At 42.3% G+C, this 26,073-nt stretch overlaps 1 protein-coding gene across 15 annotated transcripts in view; it reads left to right on the forward strand.

Annotated features, from left to right (window-relative positions):
- Positions 1-26,073, forward strand: part of LOC147755505 (uncharacterized) — an 85,704-nt gene that overhangs the window by 9,323 nt on the left and 50,308 nt on the right. For 2 of the 15 annotated variants that reach the window (XR_015328615.1, XM_086990402.1), the window contains exon 2: positions 12,923-13,058. The exons of 11 other annotated variants lie outside the window; for them this stretch is intronic. Coding sequence is in view for 2 of the 4 variants with exons in the window: in XM_086990399.1 (XP_086846525.1) it covers positions 8,636-8,714 (79 nt within the window). In the remaining 2 variants the exon portion in view is untranslated. Of the gene's footprint in view, positions 1-5,062; positions 8,715-12,922; positions 13,059-26,073 lie in introns of those variants that run through there. 2 more of the 15 variants (XM_086990399.1, XM_086990405.1) reach the window with 2 other exon arrangements.

Genomic DNA, 26,073 nt, shown 5'->3' on the forward strand with positions numbered 1-26,073 from the left:
AAGGAACGAACTGAGAAAAGTTTATATTTAATTTAAATCGGCATTTCGGCTCGTATTGAAGCTCCCACGCCGCGTATTCGACCTATTCAAGTCCACACATCCATGTTGGCTTTTGTTTGGCTTCTTCGTTAAAAATGATTTTTTTAGAACGGTTCCGCCCCTTTCTACTCGGTCTATAACCACCATCATATCAAAAGTGTGCACCCGACGAAATGACTTGCCAGTAGTTGCATAAACATGATTTAGTAACGCTGTTGTCATTCTAAGCCATATCTGCATCGAATTTGTGTAACATAGTTACTCACTTATATATATATATATATATGTACCTGCAGCCAGGCCACACTCGAAGCTCTCTATGTAATACCTCTGGCTCTCTACATCCTGTGTTAATTCGCATACCGCCACCATCACGACCGGCATAGTTGTTCTTTTTGTCCCATTTTCAATAGTTGAACCAGCCTATTCGTATGGCTGGTTCAACTATTGAAAAACTGGCATTTAATCATGAAGACCAAGGGAATGGTAGCGAACACTGCTGTATGCTGGTACAATCGTCATCGAAAACAGGCAGAAACGGTAAATAGGTAATACGTTGCCGTATCCAAAGGACAGGACAAGCTTTTCGTTTGTACTAAAAACTGCGCTGCAGCTGAAATTAGTTCCGATGCCTCGACCTCAGGTGCTTTAAATACCGCCTAGCGAATTCCTGCAGATGGAAGGACTTCGGTCCGTCTGTGCTCTATACTTCGCTTGCGGAGCCGGTTGAGCATTGTCGCGAATCTGAGCGTAAATGAGGGGCTTTGTCTAGTCAGTCGCCTTGATCTTTTTCGACCACGTTGCTGCCGTTTATGACCATTTATATGGTAGCCTCGGGGCTAGAGATCAGTAGCAGCAGCAGCGTGTAGAAGTCATATGTGCCTACTAAAGGGCGACTAAAGTTCGACGACAGCAAAAGGAGGCGGCAGAAGGTGCGTTCCCAATCTGGGAACTGTAACACAGAAATAACAGGCAACACGACGTGATGTCTGCTACTCATCGTGGATACAGATCGATTAATTATTAGTATAATTAGAAAAAAATGTCTAAACACATTGAAACATGTTAGAAATATCTACTTACAGTGCTGTGTGTTAGCTTAATAGGATGTGATGCTTAGCCACACGGTTACGGGTACTTGAATCGATATTGAATTTATAGTTCGAAGTTTGTGAAGACACATAGTAACGCAACAACAAGTGAGTTTTTTGCTTTGAACGTACGTACTGTTTTCTTTAGATTTCATCTTTTTTTTATTACGCTTAAAGGGGCTAAAAGTATGAAATTGTTTTGGCTAATGAATCCTTAACGAGTTAGCAGTGAAGCCATCGAATCCATGGACAATGCTTGTCTCTCATACTCCTGCTAACTCCATCGAAGAAGCCAAGTCTTTCCGTCGTAACTCCCAACTATTTATATTTTATATTATCTCTGCAATGCTTCAACACGGGGCACAGCGCAATTTGTTTGGTCGTCACAGAGTCCACCAAAACGCAGCAATTGGTAGTTGCCTTTCAGGCGATATTTTAACTGTTGGCCTACAGACTTCCGTATCGACTTTCTGACATAATGATAAACCATGTTTAATGGCGATGTCAACAAGCTGGCAGTTGATAAGAAACGAAGCATGATACAAACACCAGTAACAATCGATAAGCTATGTTACCGTTTCATATGAACAGTGTATACCTAACATTATCGTACCGCATCCGTCAACCCTACTATGTCAAGTGACATTGGTACATTGTTTTTCAAATTGTTTGCCTGTATTCTTTTTATCTTTTTTATTCATCCTGTACGTATCAAACCCACATCTCAGCCACATTTCGTCATCATCGTTGGCTGTTCGCCTACGACAACAAACGCTTCTTGGTAGCAAAAGCTGCTTGCTACCACTGCTATTGCTTGAACGATTGCAATTTATCCTTGCCCCTTTATACCCGTTCCTCTCTTGGACGTCTCTTAGCGCCTAACTAGAAAACACTAGAAAAACGTTTTCTGCCAGACGTTTAACTGCAGCAATCGCCACCCGGCAGGCAAATCTGCGAATAACTACTGTTATGATCGATAGCATTGTTTTCTTTTAACTAAGTTACATCTCTTCATGTCAACTCAGCCTTCATTTTTATGTCGAACTCTCCGTACCTGAGTCTGTACCCTTTTCTTCAAGTATACGGTTCATGAGTATATGAGACAGACAACTGGCGCTGCGGTTACCAGCTCTGTCTTTGCTACTGTTTCTGCTGCTGCTGCTGCTGCTATAGACGCTCCAGTGCGCGCGGCTCCTTTTACGCGACGCGACGTATCTGCCTATCTATCTATTTTTCCTCTCGCCTTTCTATGGCCCGTCAAGTGGCCAGTCGTCGTCGCTCCGGACGTCGTTCACTAGATGTTGACGATGGACGCGGCAATGGCCGCTGTCCATGATGATCATGATGCTGTTCATCGCGGTGATGTTGATGCCAATGGACGTTGGCCTTGACCGCAAGGCTGGCAATGGCGGTAGAGAGCAAGCTTTCTTGTATAAAGCGACCTATCAACAACAGCGGGCGGCGAAGACAGTAGACGCACCACGACTAGTTTTCCTTCCTTCCTTCCGCCAGAACGGCGACGGCGTAGCGATTCTAACATTGTGGATAACTAGAGAAGTCGAGTAAAATTTTCAAAGGAGACGCTAAAGTAGGCAACTGAAAACTGAACGGCGGACGCAGCCGCCATCATGCCGTCTTCACATGAGATCATCATCATCACAAATATGAAATGTTCAGTTTTTCTAATATAAGGTTGAGGGGGTGTACGAGAAAGACAGAACGCGAGGGAGGAATGAATCCGCGTAGTCAACTGTGCATATAAAGTGGCATGTGGATGTAATGGTTTTCGGTGGTTGGTGGTTTTCGAAATTAAAACAACAACAACAACAGTTTTTGGCCTATGGCGTATAGGATGAAGGAGTGTCGAATAAAGATAGATTGTTAGATTGATGATGATGATTTTTTTGGGCCTTATTTAGGCGTACTGAATACACTTGGCTGAATAAAATGTCTTCAACAGGAATTCGGTTTAGGAATCGTAAATCACGATAAACTATGGAAGTTCTGTAGATTCACAAAATTCTGACGATGGAAGTGGAACTTGATCTGTACACTAGAAAGAGCGGAAAGATCATAAGGCACTGAGTGAGCTAGGCAGAGTTTAAGGTGAATATGTCAAAAACGTTTAACGTCAGGGCAAATGCTAGAGTAATAAATATTAGTTAAATCTTGTTATTAAATTGTGTAGCATACATTTTCCGAAGAGCGTACTAACAGCCCCGTTCTCGCAAGTTTATGACTATCTTTAAATAGAATTTTTCATCAGTGTATTCACCAACTGTTACGTGTCAATGCAGACAAAAAAAAAAACGGCATTTTTTTTAGAAATGTTGTTTTTTATACAATATCAAAGAGATCTCAGAACAGTAATTCGCAGAAGTTCTGTTTCAACCTTTAAGGGCTCTTTTAATGTCCGTAATAGCTACAGATGTACGTCTCAACAGTGTTTCAGTTTCCATTTTCTAAGCTAATATGTTCCGTACTTGCATAATTTTATTAGGATCCATACGAGTTAGGCTTGAATAAAGTCATTCTATTGCTTTTTCTTCCGCGGCCAACCTATGGCTTTGTGCTAATTTCAAAGAAATTCGTTTAGCGGAAAGATACAGCTTCAGTTGATAAACGCATTTTGCGGAAATCAGCGAAGTCTCACTAGTATCAGGCACAGTTCAAGGACTCAGATAGTCGTAGTGTTGGTGCGCGAATTATGCATTCAGACTTCACGCGCTCTAATGTCAGATTTTGATGACAATCGAGGTTTAGTTCAAGCGAGAACACGTACATGTTCATTCATACGTGTATCATGTACAGACAAACGTCCACCGACATATTGTACGCTCCTGTATACCACGTTCTAATAATGTTTTTGTTTTATTCACCTGTTATTTTTTGTGTTTATCCTTTATATTCCGAAACTTAGAATTGCTCACGAGTCATAACTTAAGGAGTTACCCTGTTACTGTTCGCATGCAACGATAACATATCTATTCAGTGCAATGAAGTCTCTTTCTCTATGCATTAAGAATCTCTACATAAGTCAGTGCATTCCTGCCACGTGGGCTTCCTTTGTACTGGTCGATACATGCTGCATATGTTCAGTGTGTAAAAGCTGTAAAGATCTAACAGCAGCGTAATAGCAATTGGAGCACTTGAAGTAAACAATTCCAATGCTTTGTTTTTTTATTTAACCACACTTTTTGCATTGCACGAATATACAACGTATGGAAAGGAACCATGCAGTCTCTCAATAACGATACTGCCCACGGTAATGTCATAAACAAAAGCCAGCTATCGTTCCGATAATGGGTGTGTGAAGCTGTGCAGTTATTTTCGCCGTATCACACTGGACAGTGTATATGTAGAACGATGCACTGCCGTAAAAACAGAAACGTGTCACATCCGTGACCATTGAAAGAGCTGTTGCCGATAAACAGTCTTTATTGACATTTGTACAAATCATTAAAAAATAAATTAAAAGAAGGCAACTAGCCGGTTATTCAAAGTAAACTTTTTTAGCTAAGCGACTCTGGAATAGTTTTGGGCTGAACTTGTAGTTAGTAAATCCTAGTATAACGAACTGTGAGCTGTTTCTTTAACAATAGACCGTAGTACCTCTGTGTAACATTGCTTTAGGAATCTCTCACAGTGGAAGACTCGGTACAGACAATTTACGAGGCAGCTACCGCGGCGAAAAACAACGGGGCTAAAAATTGCGGTTTCCTATTGTTGTCCTAATTGTTGTCCTAATTGTCTAGAGCTGTTATTGCAGGATGTGGATATGCTCAAGTTCATCTGCGAATCTAAAGGACCTCATACGCCCATAAGATTCATGGACAAACGCGTGACCACCGCATTTTATCAACGACCCGTTTTTGATACAGTGGTTAAGCCATTCCCTCTACAAGAGGTGGAGTTCAGGTGTGCTCGACAAAATTCCCAGATTCCTATTTTTGTGTACAATTGCGTGAATACCCGATAAAGCAAGACGCTTAGATGCAGTTTTTACTACGTACACCACTTCTTTCATATATTCCAATTGTGTCGAGAAATTTGTGCGCTCTTCTCTACATAATTAAACACTGTGGATTTAAGACAAACCCACAAGGCAAAACAAGATGGAAATTAGAAGAGCCCAGTTTCGACCTTGTTCACCTACGTGTCGTATCCTATCATCGTTTGATGTCTTGTCATTCGGCCGACCTTGTTTTGAGAACTTGCAGGAAAATTATAAGTGCTCGCACTACAAGTAAGGCATGAATAAGTTGAACAGAGAGTCGAAAAGGAAAGGTGCATTGACTAAATTTCATTTTTCAAAACAAATTCATCTTCATCCTTCCTGTAACATAAGCAGCAGACAAGGATAAACTTATCACCAAAGTAAAAAAAAAAGTCGTTATGTCAGGCCTGTAGTAACGTGATGGAGAGGCGTCAATTAAGACGCTTGCGTCGTAGATTTCACGGCACAGCTTCATTGGAAGTATATACGGATATATATATATAACAATGCTAGCGGAGTCTCGGAAAAAAAGAAGTTGTCCAACTGTTTACTCGTACAATTTGTTTGTACAACAAATTGTACTCGTACAAAAGAGCTGAAACGTCGTGAGGCTTGTGTATTAGCATTATGGCGGTTAAGATTTTATGTTGTATAATGCCTGTAATCCTCATAGGTGTTACAAGGAGAACATTAGATCTAACAAAAGGGCTGGAATAGTAGTATCCCAATCAGTTTTAGGCCTCGCATATTTGAAAGAGAGCGGGTTCCCCACGATGAGCGATATAAATATTCAGATCGGTATGAAATTAGCTCCGCACCGTTTTTTTTGGGGCAGAAATCGTTAGCTTGTCTCCTTCAAGCTTCTCATCGTTTCCTCGTAGTACGTTGGGACACGTTTTCCTGTAGCCAATTCGTAGTTTGTCAATTCATGGATCAATAGGAGACGACGCATGTTTTCATGAGCAAGATACGATTTTGTTTTGATCACGTCTCACCATTTAACATAGAAACTTTCCTACATCGCCAAGTAATTTCACGTATATGCGCAGATCTGTAGAGGTCATGGTCACGCAGACCTACGTCCACATTCACGCCTTCTCTATACACATTTAAGTTCATAATACCTAATGAAATATTTTAAACCAACCTTCCAGCCCATCTAATCGCTAAACAATAATAACATTTTCTATTACCCTTCTTTTTCGTTGTCCTTATATTAATTTTAATTTTTTGGCTCTCCTTGGGTCCTTGTGTGATCTTCCATTCACTTGAGTCTACTTCAGTCTGCTGGTTTTAGTCTGATACAGTAACCACCCATGATTACCCATTCGTCCTATGTCGTCGTGGTGGAAACAGTAACCTGCGCATGTATGGCCTTGCGTCTATCTATATCTTGCTTCTGCTGGAAATGGCCAGGTGTGGTAATCACGTACATTCAGATTGACCGTAGATGTGTGGACGCTCGTGTGCCATGCGACTACTAGGCCATACCTTTTCATGACTCTGTAGCGTGTCAATGCAGCTACCGATATTTGTCGCCGCAGGCTATCGCCCCTTATAGTTTAATGTCTCTACATCCCCTTCCCCAGGCCGAACAGATTGGTTAAAGTAAGTATAAAGTGCTCGTGGTAGTCTCTAATCCGGCGAAACGACCATTTTTACTACTATTCCTAGCCATTTGTGATGTTGATACTTAAGCCAATCATGTGTACGCGGTCGTATTACGTCTGTGATATATGTTCTATATGGCTTGATTATGTCTAGTTTTGATTTCTGCATTAAAATGTATCACCTAAACATGGCGCTCGTACAGCTTCGTCCATATATGGTTACTATCGACAACAAAGCGCGATCAATTATATAAGTAGATGAAGGACGGTGCGCCACCGACGGAGTTTATTAGGCTTTTTAAAAGCACTATTATCATTTGTTGAAGCATTGAACGGCGCATGTCGTACACTCCTTAAGCCTTAAGTAAAGCTTTCTGTTTAAGCTTGTTGTCCTGCCTGCAAGTCGATTTGTCTAAACTTCTGCTCAACTTCAGCCAAATTTCTTCGCCGGTCCGAACTTTAAAGCACACTGTCCATATCTGGCTGTACGCCAGTCGAAGCTCTACAAAATGCAAATGGTGTCATTCCGTTCACTCTGGTGGTCGGCTCTGTTTGTTATCATATCGAAATCAATGGAAATATTATAAATAACCGTCGAACGGTTGGGCCCCTGCGATGCTAGCCCATCTCTACCGCTTCAGTTAGTAATATTTCTCTGCGCCACGAGGCACCGTTCTCTTTTGGTGCAGACCCCGCTGCCCCATCGTCTTACGACTATCCCCACTGAATGTAATCTTAGTAGTAGTCGCTGTCAAGTCACGCGCTTTCCTCCGAATACATTCTGTTAGCCTGTGATCAGTGGGTAGTAAGATCAGTCAGTGTGTGAGCTCGGGGGCCAGCTCGCTTGCTAAATCGACAATTCAGTTTCTATCTATACCTAGAAACATTCACTTGAAACCGTCGATTCTCTTTCACACAATGTGAAGTGAGCAACAATCGTACACGTAATGATGGTGACATAGACATTTATTAAAGTGGTCACCATAAAGCCAATCGTCGGTGGCAATGCCAGTTCGACCATTAGCATTAGTAGTAGCGGCATGAGCTCAGTCGTAACAAACCAAAATGCCATTACGAGTATCTCCTCAAGCTATTCTTTCTGCTATAGCGATAGTCTATCGTGAGCTGCTTTTATCACAGTGATATCGATCGACCACGCAGCCTGGCGCAAAAACATAGTATTGATAAACGGCCATTTAATGTGGTACATTTATCCGATTCCCCATTCTGATAAGTTATCCGAATAAATGACGATCGAATTCCTTGTAGTTCTGTCTGTATCCATCCGTCCGTAGCCATCTCTTTGTCTGTGCGTCTGTCTGGAGCTCGCCCTCCGTACAATTTTGCTTCATTGCAGTGGCGTCCAGCGATCGGTGACCATAAGCTACATGTTACGGCAGGGTCATGCCCACGCTTAGTGTTACGTGAAAACGTTGCTTATCGGATGGATTCGCCCGCTATCCTGTCTATATAACCACGAGCTCTCAGCACTCGGCTGATTGCATGTCCAAGCGGTCCTGGGAAAAATGGAAGAATATATATGCAGGACGACTGTGTGTTGAGCGTGGCATCTGTCAGCTGATACTGGGCGGGTTCCATTGGCGTCGGGTGCGTAAGATTCGGACTGTTCGAACCCGTTCATTGTTTAGAAATGGCATCGACGCGTACCCAATCCAGACGGACACAGACACTGAACCGGTACTGACAGAACATCAGAAGCTGCTTAGACTGGTTGACGACTGGACGTGGGGAGTCTTGAAGGAGCCTGAGCCAGAAAAGCTATCAGCCAACTGTAACGGCGGGCAAAACGGGTTTTTACGTGCGGTACTAAGACATCTACTGCTTTTTAGAAGAGTCCTACGCGACAACCTTATATCATATCGTGGAATAGCATCGAAATGACGTTGCCCATTGCAACTGCTAGGTGTCAAGATGCTGGATGTCCGTCCGATGCCATCTACCCATTGAAAAATATAGGTTAGTGCTATACGATATCGGTATCTATACGATAAACAGAGGATTGGAACTCTGTCCAATTTTTCATAACAATGAGAAAGTGCTTCGCGCAGGATAGAAATCGACTGATTTTCAGTTAATAGTACTCTTCTTGGTATGAATCTTCTTATCGGCCGGAGCATAAATGAGTACAATATTCAAATACAGCAACGTGCGTGTTATGGTGCCGTTGTTCTTTAAACGTTGTCGGCCACTTATTCCCTCGTAGATATAGTGCAGACGTGGTCACTCTTCTAGCTCTATATTAACAAACATACTGTGGAAGAGAGTTTATGAAGGGACTGAACGCCCAAACGATACTCATATCGTTCGTCCCATAGGATCGCGATAGATATTAGAACACTTTTGCAAGCTTCTTTTACGAACAGGGTGTTTCAGCTGATAGCGTAGGACCATTTACGTGATTAGGGATTATCAAGATACCAGAGAAGCGGATATGATGAATATAGTCACGTTTCCTTGCTATTGGTTTCGCTTGGCGCGAGTAACAAAAGCATGTAGGACCAGTAAGCAGAAAAATATTATATATTCATTTTGAAACTTGAAGGTAGTATTTGTGTGTCTAAAAGACAGTTGCTTGACAAATGGCTTTTAAACGTTCTGGCTGACTCAGACAGGTCAAGCCTTGGTAGGCACAACATTGCGTTATTTCATGTGGCCCCTTTTTGCAAACATGTTTTTTCTTAATAGTATAAAAACGGCTTGGTATTGTTATGCATATGTTCTTTTGGTGAATACAAATGTATTGTTTGATACTCTCCATACGTTTGAAATAGGTTGACCCAAAAGTGCGAGTCGCAGTCGCCTATGATTATATATTAGTATGACCAGTACCAAAATTGCACTGTTGGAGTTGAGCAAAGCACTTCTGCTCGTTTGCGTTTGATACCTATTACTACCCTAAAGGGCAAATGTACTTCATGCGCGCTTCTTCGTATATTATGTATTTTACGAAAAGGTCCTTATTACATTTTATTACAAGGTGGCGACTCCACAGGGATACCTGGACCGTCTTATCCTTATTTGGCACGGATGTTAAATCACGCACCAACAGGCATAGTAATGATTTATAGGAACTATGTAAAAAAAGGAGGCTCTACTCGCTGCGGTAGTCACCCATAGTATTTCTCACGCTTTCGGTCTCCCATAAGGGCGAAACTGGAAGGCCGCCTTGGATGTGGATCGAAAAAATAGGACCGATAAAAACACTTGCAGCTACAGTAAGCTTGATCGTGGTAAGCAGTAAATGAGAAAGTTTAAAAGTAGCGGCCAGAGAAGAAGCGTCTCCGGCTGATTTAGGCTGATCGATTTCGGAAATGGTTGGACTAGGCAGCCGTAAGCCTTACACTAAAAGTGCAAGCGTGTTCAAAAGGTGTAAGCAAGGAAAGGGAAAGGTGGTATGGGCAGAAACTGCGCTGCTTCAAAGCGCCTTCAGCATGAGAACACTTATTTTAGAGGGAACGGGTACTACAGTTCTAGTGGTTGGGCAGTGGTTATTGAAGGCCCCGAGAGGAGAAGTGGCAGACTGGACGAGGCCGCGAAAGCACCTGCTAACGGTGGCTCAAAGGCCGCATTAGAAAATCCAAAGAAAAGTGAAAAGAATAGAAGACAAGGCAGTGACTGCTGCTGTCGTTGTTGGTCCGCCTAAAATGTTCATCACAACCATTCCACTAGCCGCTGTCTTCGGGAGGGGGAGGGGGAGGGGGGACTCTTTCAACCTCGCCCTGTGCCAGTGCGATATGCAGGAGTATTTGCGTAAACGGGAGGCTTCTCTACTCGAAAGCACTTCTTGTTCCTTTCACACCTGTTCAATAACAGGTGGCTCCGTGCTGCTTCTGTGTCGCTCCCGGTACAAACTACGCTACCATATGAGTTCGTATGTTTAACGAGCAGACGGACGCATAGTCTGGCAGCATACACACACACATTGAACAATCGCGAACCTATAGTGGTCTTCTAGATCCCCATTTTCCTGCCACTTGATCAAGAGACGGCCAAGGGATTCTTGAGGGTGTACAAAATATTCGCGTGTGCGCATGGCGGGCGCGTGTGGACATGGGTCGCGCGTATCGCGAACAGGCCATAGAAATCTTGATGACCGTGTGTTATTGCTGGTCGCGTTAGGGCGGAATGAAACGGAAACAAAGATAAAACGGCTTTAGCCGAGGACGAAAGGGTTTGAGAAGAGAGAAATGAACGTGCATGCCGTTCCCTGATTCAGCTGAGTTTTCCTCTTATGTTGGCTGGGGCAACGTGTCTTCCGGTTGGCCGGCTGAGCTAATATCTGGAGCGGATTGGACGACTGACTGTTTGGTTGTCGTAGGATTGTATAGGTGGTCGTACAGCCATTGTTGAAGCCACTACACAGGTGAACGTAATTGGAGCGCCTGTTTCAGCCAGAGATTCTGACGAATCAGTTTACCTCATCGCTGTGCATATTGTTGGGGGGTGGGGGGGTGGGGGGGCAATACTATCTGAAAAGGGAAAATGATAAACACTGCTGAAATCTAATGCTAGAAAAAAATCAGAATGGTAACTTTCATACAGAATGGTGTTTTTTTCATTGAATGTGTGAACCTCGTTGGCCTTGCAACTATATAAATGGCTTGAAACTTTAGAGAACGGTAATAAAGATTTAGTGTGACTGTGAAGTAGCCGACATCTTTGTTTAATAATGGCTCGTCTTTGACAACGTCTTGTTGGACGGCTATTGGGCGCGCCTACCGCCTCCTCGGAATTTACCCAAAGTTTTATGAGGCCAGACCAATACGAATGCAGCTGAAACACGATGGTCCCCTCTAATTAAATCACTCTCTCGTTAGTCATTCATTTGAATAGTATGTTTTGTCCTTTTTGCAGCCCCTCCTGGTTTATATTGAAATCAGTTGAACAATAAAACTTCATTCATGCATCACGGTTATAACAATATTATTTAATTGTTGTTGTTTGGATAACTGATGCTACTTTATCCTTTTGAGAGAACTTAACCACTTGTCACCTGGTTCGTCTGCTACAATAACCCAGCTCGCACTTCTTAATCTTTTTATACCCAGAACCATCGTTAGACAACGCATCGAATCAGCAGCCTGTTCATCAGCGCCGTCCTTTTGCCAGTACTTTAGATACGATTTACGTGTGTCTCTAGGGCTTATGGGCAAACACGTTATCACTAAACCATCCTCTCACTTTCTTTTTTGTGTGTGACATTATCAATATGAAGTTCGTTACTACCGATACTGCGTGCCTGTTTTTGCTACCAAAAAGGATAGATTCTTTAATAGATTATCGACGCGAGTATATCGATGGTGAGATACATATCAAAACATAGTAAAACATTGCTTTTCGTGTTTTGCTATATTCGAGCCTGCAAAGCAGCAAAAGTCGTTTCAATATCAAAACGACCGCGCTACTATCCCCACTATGGAAACAAATAGGAATGGGATGTTTTTTTATGTGCGTGTAAACGGAAGAGAGACCGCTTGCAGTTTTGTTGCGAGACTTCCGCCTGCTGTATCAGTCTCGAGACAAATGTAACTTTCGCCGCTGCCCGGTGGCTTAATCCGGGTTGATCCGGATGGTCACCATCGTGGGTAACCATAGTGGTGACCACCATGACTAGGCCTAACTAAAGGAGCCCCACAACTTCTCGGTGCGTTTGTTTGCCGGTGTCGTTTGACCCGGTTCGTATCAGCAGTGCATCGAGTACGATTATTGCTATTCAGCCGCTATCTTCGGTGCACCATGGTTAGAACAAGATTTCCAACTGAAAAAAATTAATCACCTAAAAAACAATTACCCCCCCCCCCCTTGCTCACCACTTCCATTGCTTTCGGCTGTCCTTCGTTATTAATTTTTTTCGTACAGTATGTACATTTGTATGCACACAACGCGTGTCAACGTATTAATTGCGACAGGTGCACGCTACCATACCCCCCGTCCGTCCGTCCGTCCGTCCGTCCGTTCCGTTACCGCCTTGACAACGCAACTCGCCCAAATCGCGACCCTATACCGCAATTAACTAAGACTGCTAAAATTGCAAAATTCTAGTCGAAGCTCAATAGCACTAGTTTCGCTTGTGGGAGAGAAAGGATCACCGTGAAATGTCTATGGCGTATTCTATTGTATAAGCAATGTGTATCTTAATATAGAGCCTGTGAATTTGTTTTAAGGTTATTAATGATAGACAACATGTCATTCAGGGTGATTGTCATCGACCCCGTATTGGATACTTCTTGTTGTTGGCTTTTACGTGTTACAAGACATCTCTGCAGACAGCAAACGGGAGAATGCTTTAAAATTTCAAAAGTGAGTACGGAGCTGTTCTCGTACTTGCACACTCTTTTTTTTTACAATAGTAATAGAAATGTGTGTATGAGTGATAAAAATACGGATGGCGAGGCATTTTGGCTTACATAGTTAGTTGCATGATATCGTTTGCGTCATAAGTTTCAGAATAATTATGAGTACGTTTTACTTACAAAGAAACGGGAACACAGTAGCATAATAACAGTAAGTTATAACCCAACTGGTTAGAGAATAATTGGAGAACCGCTGAAGCCATTTCCTTCGTTTGGTTAACATTGTAAAGTAGCGATGCGGACAATACGGGAGAAAGGTTGAAGGTAAAAACGCCATCTTCCAAGTGATCATCACCCGTACCAGATCGTAATTCTAATAGATGTAGCTACAGAAATACGTGTATGTCAATTTCAAGCAATCAAGACAACCCTTTAAAAATTTAAGAAACGGTAAATATGTCATACTTAAGGCGATTAACGGAGAGCGGCCTGTGCGCTCTAAGCTAATGAGTTTCAACTTAAATTAGATTAACCTCGCCTTCGGAACAACAGTTCGAATGTGTATGGGCGTATCTGATTCTGCGACTTTAAAAGCTCCGGGATGCTTAATATGTCGAAGGTCCCAGGGATGTGATCTGCAGTTAATAAGCGGACAGTTCCTGGTGTAGATAAAACTCAACGTTTCGACATTTTCGTGTGTCGTTTGCACCATAGTAAAAAGGATGGTTATCTTGTCGTACCATTCTGTTAATCTTAAAGAATCTGCTCTCGGGAAAATACGTATATACATGATGATTCTTACTCATCAATCAACATTATTAGATATCAATAATATTAAATTTATCTTTTTTAGGGCTAGATCAACCACGAAGAACGGTTGGCGCAAAAAAAACATATATATATATATATATATATATATATATATATATATATATAAAGAGATCGAGAGAGAGAATGAGAGTTATTTTTAAGGAATTAAATACAGTAGTTATTTAAAAGACAGGCCTACACATGTGGCTTCTACTGTGCATGTATATTTGGTTTTAAGGCATCATTTTTCTTTGAGTTGATAGGCTCGAAAAGGCCACAACTAGGATACAAAACTTTTGTCTTGACGTTTTATTACGCAGGAAATATCAGCACTTAAATGCAGAATATGTTAATCCTATTAGTTCCATAGGCAATCTATTAGCGTTTCCAGAATCGTGGCTTTACCTATTAACCATTATTATGCATAATATCCAGCAGTGCCCTGTGACACGAGGCCACGTAATACTTTAAGCACCCCACGTAATACCCTCCGTATACAGAAATAAACGTATCTACCGCACACAACAGATGTATAAAATCATTTCATGAGTGACACTGTTTGTTTGCGTGTCGACGAACTCCAATGACACACTTTGCCAAGCCGCTCTTCTCTAGTGCCATTATTAGCGATGTCCTTTATTGCAACTAGGACTTACCAAACACGATGTTTTGGAACCTGTTTATCACAGGTATATAACAATACTGTTTAGGTTGGACCGTAGAACGAATTAATCGGCAGTCAAGAAACACACAACGTTTTCGTTAGTTTGTTAGCTTTTACTGTATTTCTGTATGCCACAGCGTGCTTATTTTGAATAAAGCCCATTTCTAGTCTATTATAGTATAGCATGCTAGTTCGTACTAGTGTTTGCTAGGCCCGGGCAGCCCACAACCTGCTTATCGCCGTGCTGTAAATATTGCCAGTTTGGAAACTTGTATTTCCTGCTATACAGGATCTAGAACACAGAACAGGGCTTAGAAAGAACACGGTCACCTTTTACAGCATTCCATTTTACTAGAACGCAGCAAAACTAGCATGGCGCTGTAGGCTGTAAGCACCGTATAGTCCTCTTCGCTGCAGCATGTCTAAGCCAAAAAGCGGGCTTTTCTGTTCTAGTCCTCCCGCTAAGGCTACCTTGGAGAGATGCTCGCCTTTCACATCGGTCTTGTTCCATAGAAAGCAATAAGGCTGAAACATAAAAATCCGTGGTCTCTTGTGTATGTTTTTTACTGTCTCTCTATTCTTGCTGTACGAGTTGTCTATATATTTCTAGATTCTAGATTAAAAACAGCTATGTAAAGCCGAAGGTTTCAAACAAACGGCAACCAAGTCAAAAAATCAGTTGACAAATAGCAGAGTGATGCGGGCTTACTGCTCAACCAATCTACCAGAGAAGACGCCACACGATCGGCTGCTGTGTCTAAATCATGCGATGTGGCATATAATTAAGAAAAACATTTTATTATATGACAAACATTGATTGAAGCAATTGAATTCAATTTACTGTCAGATAATGTTACTTTACATAACACATTTGAACGAAGCGAAGTTCAAGCCACTACCCTTTAGGCATCCGCTAAAATGCCGGCGTCGATTTGCAGTTGAGCTTTTAGTTTGTCGTCGACCGATTTAATATGGGGTCAAGGGTTCAATGACAACGGTAACATGTAAAAGACATATTAGCTCTCCGATCAACAGCGAAGTTAGTTCGCCTGAAGGGGCTCCAGAAGGGAGAGAAGTTCTTGAGACATGATTTTATCTAGCATTCGACAGGGGCAGCGCTGCCTATGTTGCCCCCTAAAAAGCAGATGTCAGTAGGCATGCGGGGACACGCGTTACGAATAAGAAGTAAGTAATGGAATCACGTAAGGAGTAGGGCAGGTCGACGTTGGCGAGTCTATTAGTACTAGCAGCCTCATCGAACATCCTCGAAAAGTATGTTGTTTGTTATTTGACGTCATTGTTGTCTAACGCTCGATGTCTGGAACGCTCATAGCAACCCTTTGTGTGGACATGCCATCGCGGACGTAGCTTTCCTAAATCCTAGGCCTTTCGCAGATCGAAGGAAATTATCATATATTGTACTTGTTATAATTATTGTAGTCAGTCCTTTGAGTGACATTCCTAATGAATTCATAAAAATCGGAAACAACAAATCACCTAGAGGTGGACTAAAACAGCGATGTTGAGCACCACAGCAAGGCAGGCATAGGCGACCGGTGATCTTCGTCCGTTAGGTTACTTAAGCTGAAACGGGAATTCTCCTGTGTGGCGACGAGGCAAGGGAACTGAGTACTGTTCATTTTAGTGGCGAGCTTCCTGTAACAACAATTGCGAATAATCGCGTTGAGGGTCGTGGTAGAACTGGTTTGTTTTTCGTACGTCTGATATCTCTAGTAGTTCGGAGCGTTCCGTCTGGCTGGTCGGCAGAAATTTCCGACTAGTTTATGTCGTAAGGATCTCACGTGTAGCAGGGCACGCAATAGCATGGCAATATTGACATCGGAAATGGTCTGCTTCACTAAACCGTTCGCCACTCTCCTATAAAGTTGTAGCCACACATAATCCGCCATCTACCGTACCAAGTCCGCTCGTTGCTCTCGCTTTTGCGAAAAGTGGGGCTGCAGCCTCGGCGACAGGCCCCACAGCGACCGACGGCATAAGCTCAGATCTCCGTCGTTCTTATATTTCACAGCCAGCAATCAGGTATTGAGACACGGCCATTCGGTAATACAAGTCGTGCGTATAGCGCTGCGTCTATTTCCAGCCAAAAACTCCATATTCGTCTCCCCCTTCGACTGCTTCTATTATTACTGCCACTGTTATTTCTGAACCAGCGCAAGAGTATTGCACCAAAGGCCCAGGTTAGGCCTATAAAAGTGGCTCTCGACCAGGGGTTTTCGTATCGCGTCTACGTGGTTGGTCATCCGTGGCTCCGTCAGCTTGCTGCGTTGGGGTGTCGCGTTTCTTTTCCGTTCGTTAGTTGGTTACAGGACGGCATTTATGTGTGTGATTGTTTCTTTCCCACTTTACCCTAATTGGAGGTTCGGTGAGCTGGGAACGGGTTAGGACAATGTTGTTCGCAGTGATCCAAGTCGTATAGCAAGACATGTATATGCCTGGCACATTCGTATACTTACTGCATTAATGCATTGTTGAACGTATAATAAGGCCTTGTTATGTTATTCTTACTGTAACTGGTTGTTGCCGTGGTGTGTCCTTATCATATAGACACCAACAGGTAAATAAAAAAGCGACAAAGTGTTCGAGCAAAATCGTATATTATGTGAGAGGGGTAACTTCTGTTATTTCAGTCCGGCTTTGCCATCCGCTTAATTACGTGGGGGCTTCACTGGGTACACACGCGGTGTTGCAGTCCCGATGCTTTAGATTCTCCAACGTTCGTGTCACTTTCTCACCCCCTTTCTTGCTGTCGTAAGGCTGGCTGTAGGGCACCTACAGCTCTGAGCTTTCAGTGAGGCTTAAATTAAGTGATTAAGCTTAAGTGCATACTGTGAGCTTCATTTAGGTAGGTGCATACCCTTTAGGCTCGTAGCAAACAGAAAACCTAGATTACATTGGATGTTGCTAAGGGTAGATTAGTATAACAGACAGAACAATACAAGTAATAATAGTCTAGTGCGTTGAAATTAATCGACTATTTCAAATGTCATAATCGAGATTTAGACTCATAACATATTTGATGCATAACTTTTTTTCTCTCAGCCTGAGTTTGTCTATAACATTATCTATTCAGCGACAGAGTCGGAGCTTCTTGCTGTTCCTCACAACGGCACACGCTAACAGCCTTGGAATTGCTGAATGTTGCCTCACGCCCAGTGATTTATGGCATTGTAGTTCAGCGGTCACGGGTGACACATCACAGAAATGCTGGCCTCATGGCATAGCTTTGTTGCAATAAGGAACTTAAAGGCAAAAATGGAAGACACCATGCGGCTGTTACGCCGGATATACGATACAGCCATGCCAGTGTGTCAAAGGGAGCCCAAGCACTTACATACCCAAAGGCGTAATGAAGAACTAACGTATTAAGATAGCGTAGCAGCGGTGCTGCTGTTAACATCGTCAGGACCTGCGTATACGATAACAGCAGTAGCAGCAGGCGAAGGGAGTGGACTCGTCAGAAATATGGCTCTGTCGTGCTTTCGAATAAGATGTTTGTGGTGACGAATAATATGCTTCTACGTTCTATCATGGTGACAGCTGTTTTCTCTGTCTGTAACGAATGAGATGAGTAACTGGTCGAAAAAGGACCTCGCCATTATCGTGTGATCCTGGCGGATACCGTCTTTCGTCCTTCGAGGGTGGCGCCGTATTTTTTGTCGTTCGTTTATCTATTAGCCGGCATCTGTTTTTTTCAGTCTCTTCCTATGCTAATGGACTGCTCGGGCGAGTATAGTGGACATTCATTCGCGCAGTGTTCTTACAGTCATCTAATGCCAGAAACGTTTACAGTCCGTGAAGTGTCAGGGGCAAAAAATAAGGACTGGGGCGGATAGAAAATGGAGCTACAGACTGCAGCTAAGCAATACTCGTTACAGCGGTGGCGCCGTTAAGCCGAGTACATCGGTAGCAGCCGTGGCGCCACCGACGATACTATCCACAACGATGTGATTATATACTGCTCTAGCTGGTACCACAATTGCCGCTGCTGGTTATTCGGCCGTTCGCATGTCCGCTGTGTGTCCTCATCCCTTTCCGGGTGACAGTTACCGCACCTGTCCTCACCGCCAACCTGTCTGTAAGCATTAGAATATCTAGACAAAGTAACGCGCTCATAAGGTACAGGAGAGTCAATGGGTGTCATCGGCTGGTGGTTTGTTTGCTTGACCTGCGAATTTATTTTCCGCCGCTTTGCCGCCCCTGGTTTTTGTAAAGCTGAAAAAGTAACAGCAGATTATACCATATTTCTTCTAGGTGCGCGAACTCGTTGATTACATTCATCAACACGTCGTTGTTGATAGCTGTTCGCTTAGGCTACATATGTATAGAGTTGTCGATGAAATCAATTGGTAGTTCATACTGCACCCGGTAAGTTGAAGACATCAAGCCTCGGACACGAAGTTGCCGTTTCTCCATAGCCGCCGAACCGTTTCGTTACCAGTATAAGTATTCTAATCGTCAACGTCAGCAGAATGAGTAGCGTAACGATTAGCGAGCTGCCTGACATAAGGGTATGGGGTATACCGCTGTATCGGCTCGCCCCCGCGTTGACAATGACTTTGCGTCACTGTTCATGACATTATGGCTGCTCCCTTTGCTCTGTTCCGTTTCCTCGATTGCATCCTTTTTCTTTTCGGAACAAATGCTCTAAGAGGACAGAAGCGATATTGTGATCCATTGCAACAAATAGTGAGATAGTTTTTATAGGGGTCCCCACGTGCGTGGGATGGGATGCAAAGAGGAGGGGGCCTTACTGATAACTATAATACTGCGTTCGTTAACTCATTAATAACATTGCGTAACTGATTAATTGCGTAACTGGTAATTTTTGTTGTATTAGGTCAGACATAGTGAGCAAATTCGAGAGGATGCTATTGCCGACCATGACTGATAGTGGCAGGAACCATGATGCATTTTAGCATAGCGTGTGTATTTATAGTAGGGAAGAAACTAACCGACGAAATACGTAATGTGCCTACTACAATGCGCACATATTTACTGTAATTTTTCGCTTGAGTGTCTTTCGTAAAAAAAAAAGTAAACTTTGTTAAAATCTCTTATCGGTCTTTATGGTTGGAAGCACAAAGTAACTAGTAGTTATAAATTGTTCTGCTGATTGTCTGAAGATAGAGCTATATTCTGTTAAAGCATGATGCATTTCTCTTACATTTCTTTAAATAAGTACGTCTCTTGTTAAGTGAGTGCAAAAAGGACGCTCGAAAATGTATATATTGCTTTATAAATACGTTTCAAATGATTAGATAAGCTACGTTTTCGATTTATGGTGATCTTTGTTAGGGTAACATTTTTCTTAACGGTAATGAGTTAATATGATCATAGTGCCACAAGTACGGAAGGATACTTGTGTGACTTGCCTTGTTCCCTTCCATAAATAGCATTATGTTGGCATGACTTGTGTATCAAAAAGCTGGACTAAACCAGGAACCCCCGCTTTCGAGCTGACCCCATAAGTAATAATAGCGAAATGGAGGGGGTTCGCTTTAATCGATCGATTGCTGTGAATTGAGCGGCTAGGGATAACAGTCTTTGGGCTTCGAGGACAGACGTACTACGAGTTGTACATTGAGCAGATGTATATATCTATGTGCGTTGGTATGTGTGGATTATAGGTAGGGACGAAATATTTAACTAAAGGTCCAAGCATCGCGCTTGCCTCTCCATAGTTTTTTCGGGTAAGGAACGCTTAAGTTTTGGACGCTAAGCCTGACGTAATTCGTCCACTAGGTCCTCCTCAATGTCCAGTATGTTCGCCGCTGCATCCGTTTCGCTGTAGCCGTAACGAAAGCGGCCTACGAACAACAGGTGCAACAGGAAAAAGGCCCGGTGCAGTCCGAACCACCTTATCACAATGGCACCTGCCCTTTCGTGCTAACGTTGGACACTGGCAGACAAATAATAATTGTTATAGCTGTGAGCGATTCAACCGACCTTATACCTATCAATAAATTGATCATCATTTTGTGTCGTCATCTAACGTTGTTGGTATTGATGAACTCATCCGTCAGTAGATTTTAGCTTAAATCAAGTTGCAGAAACTACGATTACTACTGCTTCACACGAACTCGAAATGAGTTCCGCGTAAATAATATAGTACACTATTTGTAAAAGCAGTGAGCCAAGAGAACAGAGAACTTGCGATCGTTTGTGGACATGTTTGCTGTGAGTAGGGCAAATAAGATCTAGACTTTATTGGGGTGAAGGCCGTACAAGTCATGCCACTCCAGAAGGTATGGGTATTTTATTACTCTTTATATAGTATAACATAAAATAATTATATTTAGAGGCTTTATAACGTTGGACATAATAATGACGTTTTAACGCCATGTTGGACAGATACGCGCATGTCATCGTGTAATAGAAAAGCAATATCAAACGTAACAAAGTACACACATTGGAAAAGGCTGCTGTTCTGATTTGATTGTTGTTTGCTGTTCGAAGTGTTACTTTAAACATTACCTGTAATCTCTGTCGTAGGGCTTTTCGTTTTGTTCATGGAAAAGTATTATTTCTTGCATCTGTAGTAGTAGAAGCTAGGTTTACAAGTAAGCCCAACCAGTGTCGGGCTCTACTCATGGAGTGTTCGAGAGAGAAAATGTGAGTATCTAAGGAGGGATCTGTGGGTAAATGAAAAGGACACAGGCGACTTCTCTAAGCGGTTTAAGTTGACTGACAGGTTAACACTTGGAATTTCCCATAACTTTACAGTTTGTTTCATGCGAACCATCTCTTACATTAGGTATTTTCGCCAGCTCACAGCCAGCTCGAGTACGGAAATGCCCGCGCTTTATAATAAAAAAGGGCGTAAGAAAGAAAAAGAATTCGAACAGATTCACTGCCAGCGCATCAGTTACATGGGACACAACCTGAACAAGCAATTTAAGGACGACGTTTACCGTTAATAGCTTTTTCCTTTATTACCACTAATTCCGAATGCATTTAGGCTTGTTGCAATGTTATGGCTATGGACGGCTATGAATCACAGATAGGTTCATGGTACGCCGACGTGTGCTCGAACGGCAAAAGGAAGATCACTTATGTTTTGTGTATAGATAACATTTGTCTATAAGAACATCAGCATCAATATAACCTTGTTGCATTTTTAGGTTTTTTTTTCGGTTTCAAGTCGGATAGTGTAAGCGAACCTGACTTGGCAGTATCTACTTGAACTATAATAATACCTATCTGTACAATACAATAATCTTAATAATAACTTAAATCACACATTGAACTAAAGCCGTTTATTCTTGGTATGAAAACTCTTTTTTTATAAAAACATATATTTTTAACGATTCTAATTGGTTCCAATTTAGTCATGTGGATTATATTGTCAATATAATAAAATACGACTAAGGCGTAGAATATGACGTTCGAAGGGGAATAAAAATTGAATATTAGAGGCGGGGTAAACAACAGACCCATAGAGGGGTCGATACTTCGATTCTATCAACAGTAAATAGCGCTCTTTAACCTATTGAAATTGGTTAAATACATGTTTGTCGAAGGACTACTTTTTTTTTATTGCACGACCACTATTGTCTGCACTAAAGAAATTCGTTTATTATAGATCCGTTCATTATGACAGACGAATCGTCCTTTTATGTCTATATCGTAAGCGCAAGTTGACGGGAAATCAGCTACGACGCCATTTTGTTCCTTTGAGCCTTCGCGACTACTTATATTCTGGAATTGATTCCATAGAACAGCGATAATAACAAGAGCGTAAAATGGCATCCTTCTTTGCCTTCGCTTGCTAATTATATTATTAAATAATTATCATTAATTAAATAATAATAATAAATAGTAAATTAATTATTAAATAGTAGAGTGAAAGTAAGCGCGGGGGACCGAGGACGTTTTACTGCTAATTTAAGCTGTTCATAAAGGTCGGAGCTAGAACTACACCGGCCAAGACTCGTCCGCGCGGGAGCCGTCTGTACGAAGGTCTACAATTCGTCTTGCTATTATTGATTGGCCAAGACGACCGTTGGTTACATGATTCGAATTACAGATACGACTGATCGATTCCACAGCCTTCGGGTTTGTGTTAAATAATAAATATAGTAAATGAACATTTCGCTCACTCTACACCGTCGGCGTGTCTATAAAAAGATTTCGTGGTCGTTGTTGGCCTTAGTTCGATATGCATCCGATCATCAGTTAAACGTCCTCAATCATACTGTTATTTCACAACCTCGTTGAATACTAATAGTTCAAGGGGTTTACGAGTACTATTTTGAACCGATAGCGAAAGGGTGGGAATTTTCGTTCTTTCGTTATACGATCCGGCGCTGACTGAAGAGACGCTGAATTTAGTTCTGGAGTTTAGCGGTACTACTTGAGCTATGTTGCCTTATCGTCAGTTTTCATTTCAGGGCTACTTTCGTTGCCCGTTTGAACCTAAGACGTTGTCATCTGAAGCCCTTCATTAATGAATACATCATCTGTGACTGCTGCATAAAATTGTCATACGCAAGGATTCATTACATATAGTTTCTCCCTTTGTACATACTCCATAAAAACTTAACACATTATAAGCGCTGTATTTCAATAACAGCTGCAGCTTAACTCGTATACAAAATACGAGTACAGGTGCTTTTCTTTTTTGTGGAAAATTTCGAGCCCGATTTCGGGGCGGATGGAAAAATGGACTCTGAAAGAAATAGCAAAAAGTTCTCTCCAGCCCTCACGTCCACTCCAAGGGACATCGAGACACACAGTACATCGCTTACTGTGGAGGCAGTTTCCTAGCGGGGCTAGCACTAAGTCCAGGCAACTCTGTAACGATTGTCCATTTCCGTGGAAAGATACAAATTCCAGAAAAATTCCTTTGTCTTCAAAGTTCCTAGTCTGGCGCGCATGCAGTGCCAGCTTGGCCTTCCCCCGCCCACAATCATTTGGTCAGTCATACCCGCAAGTTATCTCTTTCTGTCTCTTCCTAAGTGACCGCACTTGGATTCAACTGTGGTACAGTTCAAAGGAAAAAGATGGATCTGGTTGCCCCGTTCTACCGAGGCGCGTTGTGTTGCCTGCCTTTCGCCCTTAGGATTAGCTTACTCTATATTTCAAGTTAGGTACACCATCAGACGGCTAGGTCCCAGTTCATGGCCGGGTCAGCTGGATTAGCAGGCTTCAGGATCAGCTTCCTCCCTCTTCAGAACAATCTCAGACGGGAAACAATCGCCAACATCGTCGACCGTCGTCTACGATGACGGGGGTGGCTACGATGATGTAAAAGCTTTTAATGCTTTTTTTCTGTTTTGGCTCATACAGTCTGTGCCCTTGTGTATACCCAATGTAAAAGTACGTTGCTGTCTTTCTAAGTAAGAGCTGGACGATTTTCACATCTTGTTCTATTACATGACGAACGAGAAGAAATTAGCTGTAAGGGAAACGGAAACAGTGAGACTTCAGTTCAATGTCGTCTGATGCTCTTGTCGCCTGTAGTCTACTGGTCTTATCGTTATAGCAGGCCTAAAATCGAGTCTTCATGGGCGCGATTCACAAATCAAGTGAGGTATTACAGCTTCATAGCTATTGCCACGGTATGAGCAGCAAGCACGACTGAAACAGACAAAGAGGTTACATTTTACTAGTTTTTTTTTTTCTTTTTTTCAATACATTAGTCGCAGAGCGGCAACGTTGACTTATTTTCATAGGGTCCTAACAAGAAAGTAAAATAAGAGAGAAAAGGCCTTTCGAAGGGCCATGACATGCAATCAGTAACTGTTTTCAAGGACAAACGAACAAAAGAGCGGATATTAACAAATGTGTTCCCATCATCGTACTTCTGCCAATGATATTTTCATTGCCAAAATACGATTGGTTGATTATCTGTATATTCTTTCTAAATGTTGCCTAGGCGTCTTGACCACCAGGTTAACCTTACAGTGACGATTCATTCTTCTGTCTTATACTTATTTGGCTGTTATTTAGCTGTATATCAGAAGTGTTTGCTCAATTTCTGCTACGGCTGCTCAGAGCTAACATTAATTTTTTTAAAGTCCCACAGGATCAAATGTCGTTGTGGACGCATTTTGAGCGATTTTTAAAAATCGTTAGCATGCTCTATGTGTGAAAACATTCACGTCACCAGTCCTCCTCGTGTAGCAGTCATTCATCATATAGCGGACGATCGTTACATATAAATGTATTGCCTTTTTTCTACTAATTTCGTTTATCAGTTCTGTTGTGGTTGTGAAATTATTTTTGTTTTGTTATTGCAGCATTGAGCTGACATCGTCGACACATATTTTACCAAGTCAAGGGGTCTTATTGTAATGCTGATCCTGTTCTGCACACAAGGGAACACTTTTTTCCCGTTAGCACGAACAAGATGGTCGGCCTTGCGCATGCATTCCCGCACTGGAAATCCACGCAAATTGCTAGAAAATCATTTTTGCCGCCATAGACGTAACTTTCCTATTCAGGGAAATTCTGCACTTCATCATCTGAATCCTTATAAACGTTTCACATTAGAAAGACGACTCAGCTTCGTACCTGGACACGGCCTAAGTTTTATGCTTCACGATCGTCTCCACTGCTGGAGTTTCTTTGGCCTTTAAGACCAGTAACGTGAGAAATGTCCTTTTTATGAAAGAGGATGCGGCGCTAATCGCGAAACTGCTATAGTACGCGCAATCAACAATGAAACAGAAACCGAGTATCATTATCCGGTACCCTCTTAAGGCTCAAATAGCCAAAATAAGGCGGCACAGCTGAGCGGGCGACCTGCACAAATAAACGGTCGAAGAAAGTGGATTTTTATGCTATCGTTAATAAGTAACAGGGTAATCAACAGAAACGTTATCGTCTTGTGTTTCCTCCCCTACAATAACACAGGAAAAGGCATACGATGAAACATCCGAGTGTCTATGCGTCTTCAACAATGAACGTACGCCCAATCCAATTATCGTAGTTTATTGAAATGACGTTACCAGTCTGTCTACTATGCTCAGTGGAATGTGTATTGCGGACATCTGTTAGCAAACCCACTCACTTATACCGTGCGCATAAGCGTATATCCCATTAGTATAAAACACGCTGTATATTAGCTGGTATGATTAGATCGGTGATTGATTGTGGCGTCCTACGTACTTACTGTAATGTATTTATTAAGATTTCTGTCCTTTACCGATAGGGGCAAAGTAGTAGCGTGATTGCCTATACATAATTACCTATAAAGGAATTAATCAAACGCTAACTAACACAACCGCACCGTCGTACCGAGGGTACGAATGCATATATACCTGTGCCTGCACAAAAAATGTCTATCCATCAATCAATGTTCGGCTTTTACCGGCTGCGTCAATAGCGGTTATGCAGGCGCCGGCAAATGGGTAGACAATCTACAGCTATCCTAACTAGGACTGTCCATTTTTAATGTTGTTTCCGATACTAAACATTACTGTAAGACGAAAGGTCGTACCGATAGAAGTGATAGAAATCGTAGTGTAGGAAAACAGGACGATTAGTTAGCGTCGAAAAGAGTGTCTTAATCTTATCTAAG

The sequence above is a fragment of the Varroa destructor genome, unplaced genomic scaffold (assembly GCF_002443255.2).
Source record: "Varroa destructor unplaced genomic scaffold, Vdes_3.0 BEIS01000005.1, whole genome shotgun sequence".
Classification (NCBI taxonomy): Eukaryota; Metazoa; Arthropoda; class Arachnida; order Mesostigmata; family Varroidae; genus Varroa; species Varroa destructor.